This window comes from Panthera onca, chromosome C2 (assembly GCF_046562875.1).
Source record: "Panthera onca isolate mPanOnc1 chromosome C2, mPanOnc1 haplotype 2, whole genome shotgun sequence".
NCBI classification, from domain to species: Eukaryota; Metazoa; Chordata; class Mammalia; order Carnivora; family Felidae; genus Panthera; species Panthera onca.
The window spans coordinates 54671907-54685715 of record NC_138347.1 but is presented as its reverse complement, the minus strand read 5'-3'; the positions used below and the strand labels follow the sequence as shown (position 1 = coordinate 54685715).

The 13809-nt window shown below is 37.7% G+C and overlaps 1 protein-coding gene across 7 annotated transcripts in view; it reads right to left on the bottom strand.

The window, feature by feature from the left end:
• BBX (BBX high mobility group box domain containing) overlaps positions 1 to 13809 on the bottom strand; it is a 283637-nt gene that overhangs the window by 15601 nt on the left and 254227 nt on the right. For 6 of the 7 annotated variants that reach the window (XM_060640117.3, XM_060640114.3, XM_060640120.3 and 3 more), the window contains 2 exons: positions 5951 to 6040; positions 4540 to 4599 (listed from right to left, as the gene is read on the bottom strand). In XM_060640117.3, the coding sequence (XP_060496100.2) occupies positions 4540 to 4599; positions 5951 to 6040 (150 nt within the window). The remainder of the gene's footprint in view (positions 1 to 4539; positions 4600 to 5950; positions 6041 to 13809) is intronic. The other variant, XM_060640121.3, reaches the window with a different exon arrangement.

Below are 13809 nucleotides of genomic sequence, written 5' to 3'. Positions count from 1 at the left end.
TAACTGCAGAACCATGGGTCTCAGTTTCTTCATGTACAGATGGAGGTTGGTCTAGATGAGCTCTAAAGCATCCATCAGCCCCAAATTTCTTTTCATGTGCTACCCAGAACCAGGGGCCTAGGCAGCCTCAGCCAGCTCCAGAATCTTAAGGTGAGGGATAAGTACACCCTTGATAAGGACAGTTAGTTCTCTTGCTTGTGGTAAACCTTCAAACGGTTTCATTTCTTTTCAGTAGTTGCTCCATTTCCTATATATTCCAGATGAATGGGTAAAAACACAGTAAGAAGCCAAGGGGATGGCTGTAGAGGGATTGCAAAAGGGAGGTAGAGTAAGGCCTAAAAGCAGACTGGGACCAGGGGAAGCTCAGAAACCAGCAGACAAGATGCCAGGGGCATTGAAGGGAGACTGGCCAAGAGACACGAACAATCAAAGTCCCAGAGGTTGGTGTACTAGGACACAGAAAAGGAGTGAATCAGGTTGCAGGCCAACTGGAAGAGGCAAAATGTGAGAATACACAGAAGATTCTCAAAAATCCCCAAAAAGGAGGCAATGTCACCTTTCTAGATATTGTCTCCTCTAAACTTAATGCCAGATCAGGAAGCAATCATGGGGCCTGCAGATCATCCACATTTGAAGAGGTACGTGATGAGATCTTGTTAGAATTTGGAAAAGGGAGTAAGGGTGAGTCTGCCCCATGCTTTGACCCAGGAGCTACCTATCCGCAAAACATCCTGTGCTGTCTGGAGGCCAGGACCAATGATACCCTTCAGGGTCAGCACTCAGAAAGAACCCTATCCTAAGAAGAAGAATTGGGGAAGGCAAGTAAGGCTAAGTCAAAGAAGTGGTTGTGCGGGACACGACAGTACATCTGAGCCCAGCAACGTTAGCAAAGCAAAGGAAGGCCTGGTGGTGAGAGACAGGAAATGGAAAAAGCTCAGAGAGAAAAACAGCCTGAAGCTGAGCACCAAGGAACAGCAAGCCAGTTCCTTTTTTGTCCTTTCTGCCAGACTAATGGAAATGTGAGAAAAGAAAGGCTTTTGTCCTCTAAAAACAAATTAGTCATTTCTCTTTCGGCTTGTAATTGAACACACAAACCTACCCAAGCACTGCAAAACAAGTCCACAGGGCTAGTTTTTACACTCCACGATAATCATTAACACACTTGGAGCGTATCATCTGAGAGAGATAATGTGAGCTCACTCCTGGAGCAACATGAGGAATGTGGCAATAAGAGACTGTCTTGTTTTCCAAACTCTGCTCCCAAAATGTGGGGTAAATTTTTTGAGATAGCAGCACTGTGCTTGTACTGAACCTCAGGAGTCCACCAGAGTGCTCCAGAGTCATGAATTCACATTCCAACGAGAGGGATCAAACTTGCATTGAAATTATTATAGCCAAATCTGGAATCTCACTGCCTTTGGTTGGCCTCCCTTGAGTTGAAAATGTAGTCAGATGCTGAATGGAACACAGAAAAAGAATCGAATGAGCCTTATCTAAGATCCCAGGAGACCTTGCTGGAGTTACATAGCAACTCTTTTGAACTTGAGAAAAGAGATCAAGGTTTGTCTGAGTGTTGTGGATCATGTTTGAAAATTTAACTCTAAATACTTTTTCTCCCCTGTAATCGTACTCATATACTGCAAAGGGAACTAATCTTGAGATTTTTAGTCTAAGGTTCGAGTTGTTTTATTTTTTTCCTTTTAAGATGCCATTTATAATAGCATCATCTGAGCCAAATGAGGGGCTCAGGTATGCCTGAAAATCCCAAACTGTAAGCCGCCAAGGTACTTTAGTGGAAAGAGTGCTGGTTTCTTCCTTTCCCGCTTATGTTGGTCAGGCTTCATTTCTTTATCATGTATTTGGGGCTAATAAGCCCTCCTGAATTCACTGGGGCTCCTGCCAAGATTAGTTTTAGAAAAACTATTGTGAAAGCCCTCAGGAAACTATAAAGTAATATTAAGTATTAATTATCATCATCATTATTATGACAGTTAGAAACCTCCAGCTTAAGCATGAGCATTGGACACCGTAACTTGGTAGAAAGATAAACACAGTGGCAGATACAAGTCACCCTGGTTTATCTGAAAAGTTAACCTTTAATTCTAGGCTGATAGGCAATCTTTTTTTATGATCTGCAAAAGTTTCAAGAAATGGCTTGGTGATTTTGAATTTTAAAAGCATAGGGGAAAATGCTTAAAACAGATTATAGGCTTAGCATTTAAACAGCAGATGTGATTTCTAAGCACCTAAAGATTTCTGATATTTTGGGGAAAAAATGAATTTTGGGAAAAAAAGTTATACTCAGCATGATGCCAAGAAAGCATAGTACACTTTAAGTCATCCCCTCTGAACCAAAGTCTGGAACAGCTCACAGCTGCATGCCCTCAGTTGAATGAACTAGTATAGGCATCAGCTACGAACAACTCATGTCTAACCTCTGCCTAGGATGGCCAACATGTATTAAAATTCTCCCAATTAACAGTTTCATCTTCCGTCCTTATGTATTTGTACTCTCCCAAGGTAAAGTTTTAACAAGCAATGGTATGACCATAGGTGAGAGAGGATGAAGTAAAGGGTCTAGATAATTCACAAAGTACACAGTCACCACCTGACCAAGGAAATACAGGGGAAGGTATGAAAATAAAGAGCCAAAAAAGGTCACTTTAAATTATTGGTAATTTCTGATACACAAACGGATTCCTTTTTTCCTGGCCACATAAAATGAACATGCACTCCATGCCAAGCAATTTTCAGTGCATGTTCTTCCAAGTTTATAATGTATTCATATACATTAATGATAAATATAATAGCACCAATAATAGCTCTATTCCCACTAAACCCTTGGGACTGCCTAGAAGACTGAAATTGATTTACTTTTCTGCCCCCTATAGGGCAGAATTAGGGCTGCAGAATAAGGTAACTTTGATCAACCCACTTCATACCATGGTAATAATGCAAGGAGGAGTGGGGAAAGGACATCTGAGGTTGATGTATTACTACCTCTCATCATTCACCCCAGCCCTAAATACACGGATCACACACACACTTGGTACCCATACGGAGAGTGAACCTAGTGAGGTTAAACACAATTTGTCCCGCTGAAAACTGCTCTGTAGTGTCAGATCTAAGACTAACACCCAGGTCTCCTGATTCCAATCTGATTCATTCTTTCTACCACAATGCACGTGCTATGATACCATGTTCTACATGAGACACGGTTTCATTCTTTAAAAAAGAAAACATTTAGAACAATATCATTCCAAGTAAAGAGTAATATGGTCTTAAGTGCCTCTTAGACTTCTTTGACTATTCCTCAGTGCCTTACATTTACCAAGTGTGAGCAGAATATATCTTTAAAATACACAAGAGCTAATACATATCACATTTTGGATGTTAGCATTTAATGCTGAGACCAGCACAACAATTCACATTTGACTGTGCCAGCTAAGAGCACAAACAATACTCTGGAGAGGTGGTGAATGTGAGGTAACAGGTCAGAGAACAGATACACTGCTGGCAGTTTTTGTAAAAGTGCAAGGACATAAAAGCAGACATCTGGCTCATGTGAGCTGTGCCTACCGAATGCAAACAATTTCATGTTTGTTATAAACCCAAGTTTGAATATTTTTGAGAAATATCTTTAACACATGAGTGTTTTTGATAAATGACTTAGGCCAAATGTGCATTTTAATTTTCTTCTCTCTTTCAGGATACAAATGAGAGTGTATCTGGGAATCAAGAGATGTGGACTTCTTCATTAAGTTCCCCTTTCTGGTCTTAAGTAAATCAAAGAGGTTGGACTTAACGAGCTTTAAGATTGCTTCTAGGTTTTAAATGAAGCAACTCCTGATTAAGCGCTACCAAAACGTTCAGCTCCTTAAAAATGGCTACAATGGAAAAAAAAAAAAAAAGAGGAATCAATGGGAAGAAGAGGACAGCTACCTACACATCACAGAAATGAGTACTCACCAGAGGGTTCAATATTTAACAGAAATTAGGTACACATCACAAGTAAATAGGGCTGTGGGAAATTTTGAAGTAAAATCTGCACCTAGGAACTGTAACGTTATGTTAATCAACATGGAACTTTCCTTGGCTATCCATAAGCCTCTGGAGCATTCATTAGAACATATTTAGGGGTACTGAGAGGTGGGCTGGGCAAAGTTCAGGACAGGAACGCTGCTGACATGCCCACGTCCAGCCAACCAGGAAAACCCTATGCTGGCTCTATTCTGACTCCTGTAAGCACCTGCCTGCAACATGAATGCAATATTGAATATATTTAATTATGGAAACTCTAATTTCTGGTGAATGTGGTTCAAAGTTTTAAGTGCCCCCCTTGACAAATTAAGCTCCACAGGACACACTGCCTGACCCTTAGCAGGGTCAAAAATCTGTCAGTTGATTTGAAAATTTAAAACAACACAATTATGAGCCCTCAGGTATAGTGCCGTTGGCTGAGCCTATATAAATTATGCCTTTTTAAACCTTTCCAAAACAGACTACCCGAAATGATACAAAGGGTATTGTTTCTTTTACCTTCTGTAGGGTGAATGGCATCCAAGAAGAGTTGCTTGTTTGACCATTTATCCCCACTTCCTAAAAACAATGAGAGAAAGAAAGTGAAACTCTATTCCCAGGATAGACACATACACTATAAAAATAAGACTACACTTAAGAGCTTATATAGGACACATTATCACACAAATGAAGCAGAGTTTTATTTTAACTATTTAATTTTCAAAATGACATTTGCCAACTAAAATAATCAGGCTATACAGGAAATGGATTAAAAATAAACAAATTCGCCTTTTATGAAATCACACTGCTGGATAATTTCTATGACTTTAAGATAACTGAAGATTAGTTCAAAGGGAATGATAAAAGCCAACATTTTTACCTGAAAAGTGATATTTCTCTACTGGAAGCAGAGAAAAAAATAGTAACATACAAAACTAAGAGGCTAGAGTGGAGGTGAAAATAAAACCCAAATTAAGTAAAAGGTTACATATAGGAACACGGAGGCACATATGTCTACACATGGAAGACAGGTGCATTTTAAGCCTCATTCCAGAAACATAAAAGGCTTCACAAGTGGCCATGCAAGTAGAATGCAAATGGGCATCAGATGAGTAGGCTCATAGTCACGAAAGTAACATGCAGGGCGATGCTAAAGAAAGCCTAACTTCCAGGCCACGTGGCTGTACTGAACCAGATGGGAACATTGGTCTTTTGTGTGAAAGAATAGGAGTCCTGAACTATGAGAAGGCAGAAATCTTCAGATGAGCCTTGAAGAGGTTCAAGGGCCCATCAAAATCATAACAATAAGATAGATGCTCACAGTGAAGAGATGGTGGAGGGCAATGCGTCTCTAGTGCCCTCTGGAAATAAGTTATGTGACTGAAGGGGGTGGGAAGAGTCTGGCAAACGAAGTAATATAGATTGGAAAAAGATAGGTTACGACTTAGGAGTGGAATCCTCCTGGATAAGAATCCTCAAGGGTCGGAGAGAGTACAGAAATGGTGGCACTTTCATATGAATAGGGAACTCTTAAGGTTTCAGGAGATAGGAAAACGTGGTCCTGCTTTGATGGCTGCCAAACATGAGAAAAACAAGAAAAGTCAAAGAAAATAAGTGGATAAGAGCTCAAGAAGACTAAGTTACAAAATGCACCAAATACGGATGAAAACAAAGCAATTTTAGGATTCATATGGAACGCTGAAAATAGAGACATTACGGGATTTGAGTAGGAACCCAAGTGAAGGAGATCTCTCTTTGCAATTAGCTGTGGAGTCTAGAAATAATGAATTATGCCTGCATTAGGAGCCGATGACACTGAAGCAAGCCAAGGGGAGGAAAAGGCAAAGGTGGTGCACAGAAGCGTTACTCAAAGATGGTTCACAATGGAGGTGGCCAAGAAACCTTGATGGAGGATGGAAGGCACCAATACCTTTTTCCGGAACATTAGGCTTCTCCTTTTTGTGCTTATATTTGCTGACAATTTTGTGGAATAAGTTCTTTTTCTGAGACTGGAAAGGACCTACAGACAATATTAATATAAATATATTTTAAATTCACAATGTTTCATAAAACAATACTGTGTGTTCCTCAACAATTACACCCTCCTCCCACCTATGGTAGAAGCAAACTGAGTCACAAGAAAGGTCATCTTGCATATTTTTCTTTACTCATAACTAGTGCTCAACACCCTTCCTTAGGCTTATTTAAAACCCGGTGAAATTTTCCTTAGCAATATATTGGGCAGAAGCCCCTAGTAGGGCTGGGACTCCTTAAGCAGAAACTGCAGATTTAGTGACTAGAGACAGACTACAACCCATAATAGCACAGTAGTTGTACTCTTCAATAAAGATTTAGATTCCTAAATCTAAATATCATGAAGGAAAGGATGGCAGGGGCATTTCTTCTCTTCTTAGAAACTGGTTTTCATAGTAAGAACAGCAATTTAGGACAATAATTGGCATGTTAGCATCAGATAGCTTTCTAGCCTTTTCTGTGGTTATTTTAGGAAGAAAACCTGCTTTAAAGATAGAGAAATATTTGCAAAAAAAAAAAAAAATCAGGGCGGGGAGGGGAGTCTCAGATTGTATCTTTGTTTTCTTAAAGAAAACAGAACTAAGATTTTCAATCACCAATCGGAAATGTCAACGGCAGCACTGACCTCCCCAAAGCAGGTTTCTTTCTATACCCTCTGCATATTCCTATGTGAAACGGACTCAAAACATTTTACATAACTTCTGTTTGCTCATCTGTAAATGGGGATAACGATAGTGCCTAACTCAAAGAGCTGATGTGAGGATTTAAAAAGTTGGAGACTCTATAAACTGCCCCTGTTGCACCTACCCACCTGCCAATATCTGCACCCACACATGCTGCCCTCCTGCCAGAGGCAAACTATCTACACTCCTGCCTAAAGTATACAACATGCTGGCTTTTATGTTTGCACATATCTGCAACTGTCGCCAATTTTAGATCATTTTTACCACCTCAAAAAATCAATCCCATATCCTGTAGCTACCTATCACCCTTCCCTATTTCTGCATTCCTTCTACCTCTAAGCAACCACTAATCCACTTTCTGTCTCTAAAGATCTGCCTATTCTGGTAACCTCATATAAATGAATCATGTAATATGGTCTTTTGTGTCTGGATTCTTTCACTTGGTATGTTTGCAAGGTTCACCCATGTCATAGCATGCATCAGCATTTCACTCCTTTTTAAGATTGAATAGGACTCCACTGTGTGGATTATACTACATTTTGTTTATTCACTCATCAGTTGATAGATATTTGGCTTGTTTCCACCTTTTGGCTGTTATAAATAATCCTGTTACGAATATTCACATATAAGCTTTAGTGTGGACATGTGTGTTCATTTCTCTTGGACATAGAATACTTAACCAGTGGAATTGCTAGGTGATATGGTAACTCTATGTTTATAAACCTTTGGAGGAACTGCCAGGCCCTTTAACATCCTTACCAACACATTGTTATCTGTCTTTGATTATGACCATCATAAGGATGTATTTCTCTCACTGTAGTTTTGATTTGCATTTCCCTAATGAGTAATGATGTCAAGCATCTTTTCCTGGGCTCACTGGCCATTTGCATACCTTCTTTAGAGAAATGTCTATTCTGATAATTTGCCCATTTTTCAACTGAATTTTCTTTCTTCTTACTGACGCATACAGTTCTTTATATATTCTAGATAAAAGTCCTTTATCAGATATGTGATTTGCAAATATTTTCTCCCATTCTGTGGATTTTCTTTTCACTTTCTTATTAGTGTCCTATGAAGCATAAAAGTTTAAAATTTTGAAGAAGTCCAATTTATTCACTTTGTATGTGGTTATTCAGTTCTCCTAGTTCCATTTTGAAAAGACGATTCCTTTCCCCCTTTGAACAGTCTTGGCTTCCTCACTGAAAAACTGTTGACCAATGATGTACAGGTTGATTTCTGGGCCCTCAATTCTATTCCACTAACCTATATAACTATGTTAGCACCATGTTGAATTGTCTACTGGTTTTTGTAGCCAGTTTTGAAACTGAAAAAATTTTGGCTATTCTGAATTCCTCGCAATTCCACATTAATTTTAGAATCTCTTATCAGTATCTACAAAATTAAACTGACATTCTAACAGGGGTTGGGTTGAATCTGTGTATCAATTTGAAAGAGTGTTTCCACCTTAATAATATTAAGTCATCTAATCCATGAACATGGGATGTTTTTCCATTTATTTGTCTTTCAACAATATTTTGTAGTTTTCAATTTGTTGTACTTCTTTTGTTAAATTTATTCCTATGTACTTTATTCTTTTTGATGTTGCTGTAGATGGAATTGTTTCTCCAATATTTTTAGATTGTTTATTGAAACTGTATAGAAATACAACTGATTTTTGTATAATGATCTTGTACTCTGCAACCCTGGTGAACTCATTCATTCATAAGCTATGGTAGTTTTCTAGGGAAATCCTTAGGTTTTCTATATAAAATATCATGTCATCTGTGAACAGAAAGAGTTTTACTTCTTCCTTTCCACAATACAGAAGCCTTTTGTTTTCTTTTTCTTGCCTAAGTGCCCTGGCTAGAACCTCAATTATGATGTTGAACAGAAGTGCTGAGAATGGACATTCTTGACTTGCTCCCTACTTTAGGGGGAAGCATTCAGTCTTTCATTATTAAATATGCTGTTTTGGGATTTTTATAGGTGTTCTTTAGCAGGTTGAGAAACTTTCTATTCTCAGTTTGTTGAGTATTCTCATTAAATGTGTTGGATTTTGTCAAATGCTTTTTTTCTACATCTATCAAGATGATCACATGGGTTTTTTGTTGTTCTATTGATATTGTATATTACATTAATTGATTTTTGGATATGCAACCAACATTGCATTCTGCAAGTAAAATCCCATTTGGTAATGGTGTATAATTCTTATTATATGTTGCTGGATTTGGTTTGCTACTATTTTGTTAAGGATTTTTATGTCCATTATTTTGAGAGATAGGATCTTGTAGTTTCTCTTTCTCGTGATATCTTTGTCTAGTTTTGAGATTAGGGTGATGCTGGCCTCATAGAATGAATTAGGAAGTGTTCCCTCTTCTAATTTTTGAGTAGGTTTGAAAAACTGATATTAATTCTTCCTTGAACATTTGGTAGAATTCAGCAGTGAAGCCTGGGGTTGGTTCCCTCCTCTCCCAGGTATTTTTGTGATTACTAAATTCAATCTTTTTAGTAGTTACTGTTCTATTCAGACTATTTCTTAAGTCAGTTTTGCTAGAGTTCTTTCTAGGAATTGTCTATTTCATGTAGGTTATCTAACTTATTGGTATATAATTGTTCATAGTATTCCTTTATAATCCATTCCATTTCTGTAAGATCAGTAGTAATGTCCCCAATATTATTTCTGATTGTAGTAACTTTGGTCTTCTTGCTTTTATTTTTATTTTATTTACTTATTTTTTGTTTAAAAAATTTTTTTAACATTTATTTATTTTTTGAGAGACAGAGAATATGAGTGGGGGAGAGGCAGGGAGAGAGAATGGAGACACAGAATCTGAAGTAGGCTCCAGGCTCCGAGCTGTCAGCACAGAGCCCAATGAGGGGCTCAAACTCATGAACAATGAGGTCATGACCTGAGCCAAAGTCAGATGCTTGCTTAACCGACTAAACCACCCAGGCACCCCTAGTCTTCTGTCTTTTTTAATTGGTCAGTGTAGCTTAACATTTCTCCTATTTGTTGTTTTTAAAGAACCAGCTTTTGGTTTCATTGACTCTCTATTGATTTTCTATTCTTTATTTAATTTTATTATGTCCTCTCTCATCTTTATCATTTCCTTTCTTATACTTTCTTTAGGTTTAGTTTGCTCTTTTTCTTACAACGTTTCAAGGTAGGCTAGGTTGTTAATTTGAGATCTTTCCTCTTTCTTAGCATATACATTTAAAGCTATAAACTTCCCTCTAAAGCATTGCTTTAGCTGTAGCCCATAAATTTTGGGATGTTGTTTTTTCATTTTTATTCATCTCAAAGTATTTTCTGATTTCCTTATGAATTTCTTCTTTGAATTATTAATTATTTATTTAGACTTATTGAGTTATTTAGAGTGTATTGTTTAATTGCTACATATTCGTGAGTTTCCCAAATATTTCCTGCTGTTGACATTTAATTTCATTCCACTGTGGTCTGAACACGTAATTTGATTACTTCAATCCTTTTAAATTTATTGGTTTGTTTTAAGGCCTAGTATATGGTGCATTCTAGAGACTGTTCCCGTGTTCAGTGCAGAAGAATATATATTCTACTATTGATGGGTGGAGTGTTTTATATAGAGGCACAGCTTGGAGATATTGCAGGCTTGGTTCCAGGCCACCGCAATAAAGCAAACATCGCAATAAAGTGAATCAAATTAATGTTTTGGTTTCTAATGCATATAAAAGTTACATTTACACTATACCATAGTCTATTAAGTGTGCAATTACATTAGGTCTACAAAAAAAGCACGTATCTTAATCAAAGGGTATCTTATTGCTAAAAAATGTTAACTATTATCTGAGTTGTAATCACTGATCACAGATCACCAGTGTGACACAGAGACATCAAGTAAGTAAATGTTAGAATGCTGATATACTTGACACAGGGTTGACCCAAACCTTCAGTTTGTAACACAACACAGTATCTGCTAAATGCAATAAAATGAGGTATACCTGTACTTTTTTTTAGGACTAGTTAATGTTACCTGTTCAAGTCTTCTCTTTCCTCGTTGATCTTTAGCCTAGTTGTTCTATTGAACCTACTCTTCCCCCCCCCCCCCCCCCCCACAGCATGTCTCACCTTCTAACACATTATATGCTTTGTTTTTTGTTTATGCTTGCTTACTACCTGGTACCCCTGCCATAAGGAACCACCATGGCAGCACAATCCTTTGTTTTCATTCGCAGATATATTCTACATGCCAGAATGGTGTTTAGCATATGACTGGTTCTGAATAATACTTGTTACATGAACAAAGTTCTTAAACCACTGGCTGGCACAAAGTAGAAGCTCAAGAAATGACAGTTGTTGCTATTGTTACTGATAACAGAAAGTTGTGCATTTTTTGATGACTACACCAAGCCATCCTTTTTAAATAACCACAAGCAAATACTTCTGAGTTAGCCGGTGGTGGTTTGAAATAGAAAAAGAAAATGTCTTGTTGACTTTTTTTTGGGAAAAAGTGAGCAAGAAGGGAAAGAAAATAAATTTAACAAATATAAAAAATATATATCATGTGTACGTAGTACACTAATATTACAGGTATTCTCTATAATCCATTTGCAATCACTGCTTTACATATTTTATACAACCTAGGAAACTTCAGGCTGGTGCCCTGAATGATACACAGATAATCACATAAAACAGAAGTGGAAGAATGCAGAAGAACAATTCTGAGACCTCCTAGGACCATAAGGAGGGATGGAATGAGTTAGGGAAGAAGAAAAGGATACATATTTTCAGACCCAACCATACTCAGAGAAATCTAAAAAGTACAATTTAAGGATAGAACTAAAGATAGCAGTTGTCAATTTTAACATGAGAAAAGAACATCCAGAGTGATTTGGTACATAGAGGAGCTTCTGTAAACTTTTATTTTTAAACTTCCTTGCTCCTAGCCATCCCCCAAACTATAGCTATAAAATAAAACTAAGTAAATGACAATTTCATATAAAAAAGAAAGTGACAAACTTGAAGGGAGTAATACAGAAGATATAATTGCAGTCACTGGGAAGCAGCAATTTCAGAGTCAAGAAGTGAACAATTTCTGCTCACCACGTACATATGTGTGGCATTTTGTCTAAAGGAAAGAAAGCCAAAATTTGTAATAAACAGCAAAAATAAGGAAATTTATTACCATTTTCCCCCTCAGTTAATTATATTAATGCAGAAACATACATGGAAGGAAAATAAGGTAGGAAGTGAAAAGCAGAGAAGAGAGTTTCAGAAGCCATTGTTCAGAAACCAAAAAAATTGCCAATGGGGGGTGCTGGCCGGCTCCACTGGTAAAGCATGCAACTCTTGATCTTGAGGTTGTGAATTTAGCCCCACGTTGGGGGAAGAGATTACTCAAAAAAAAACTGCAACAGTCTTTCACTAAACTACCACCTCAAGTTCTGATTCCATTTCTCTCCCGCATCGCCAAACCAAATTTCTTGAAGGAGGGTTTGAATCAGCTTCTACTTCCTTATAACAAAAATCACTTGTTGCTGGCATATAAACTAGCTTAGGACTCCACTTAAGTTTTTAGGCAGGATGGCCTGTAATTTGACAAAATCCATCTCCTTGGCACCTAACTTCATAGCTGGGTAGACAACAGAAAACCTCCGCCTGAGAGGATAAGAGCAGTGCCACAGAGACATTAACAATAAATAACCTTTCCAAAACATTAATGTTGTTCATGGTTAAGGAGCTGTAGTGACACAGGACACTTTGGGGGGTAAAGAGCTGTAGTGACACAGGAGTCAGTTCAGTATTAGCCTGTTATGATAAATTTTTAAGGTCAGCAGGTAAGGTGATTTAGTAAACCTTGCTTTTTAAAAACTGTTGTAGGGAACAAATGTTATGCATAACTCAAATGGTGGTGACTTATGCCCAGGTTCAATGGTTTCATGTTTCTAAGCTATAAAAAAAGCAGAAGTTTTATTCTAAAATTGGCTATCATTTTTGTAATAGACACAAATAATGAATGACCAATGAAACAATAAATTCCTTTGTGATAATTTACAGCTAAGTGCTCCCAGCTACTGGGCATGTGGATCTGCTGACTTGAGGAAGTCTGGGTGAGCCAGCCACAGTCAAGTTAGGATTCAACGAGGGGAAGAAGCTACCTCATCGAGCCAGACATGCATGCCTTGTGAAGGAACTCAGGATTATATTAGGTACACCTTTTACATCTGCAAATGTGCTATCCCCATGTTCCTGAAAACATCTGGTGGCAATGAAGACTCTCGGTTAACAGGGCAAAATACAGAGTTCTGCCCAACCTGGAAGCTATAACTTCTTGATAGGAAGGGCTGGGCTGGCTGACATCAGCACTAGGTCCGGTAACACTGAATGTAGCCTCAGTTTGGCTCAATCCCAAACAGGGGATTCTGTCCTCAACCTTTAATTTTATAAACCTGAGTCGTTTATTATCATTGTGATTTTTTAAAATTGAAAATCTTTAATCATTTGGAATTCCAATTTTAAAATATGAGGATCAACAGCATGTGTGATAATGGGCTAAGGAACAATGTGGGAAGATTGAAGATATACAGGGGAAAAGTGAAGTCAAGGGTCAAGCTGGAGCATAATTTAAACACTCTAAGTTCAAGTCAATTAACTTTTTCTTCATGACCCGACTTTGTCTGAAAATTACTATTCTGTACAGCACTCTGACTTCTGATACTTTTGTAAAAAGTGCTTCATAAATTAACAATATACTTAAAATAATGTGTCAAAACCTATCCCTTAAGTTACAATTAAATTTAGACTTCTAATTTAAAGCTTTTATTTGAATATATACAAGTAACTAAGGGAGATAAACCAGAAAACACTATAGGCCTGGGCTGCCTGAACTGAACTGTACCAGTTAGATGCATTACAACTTACTGGGTAATTTGTTCTTAGAAGCAAGGGAAATTCTTTTCCTAAGTCGTTATGCTCTGCCTACTATAATATAGCCTGAGCCCAGTCAGAGGAAGGTATCATTTAGTTATGTTCGCCCTTTTCGTCCTAGTTTTCTTTTTTAAAGTTTATGTTTATTTTGAGAGAGTGTGCACGCAC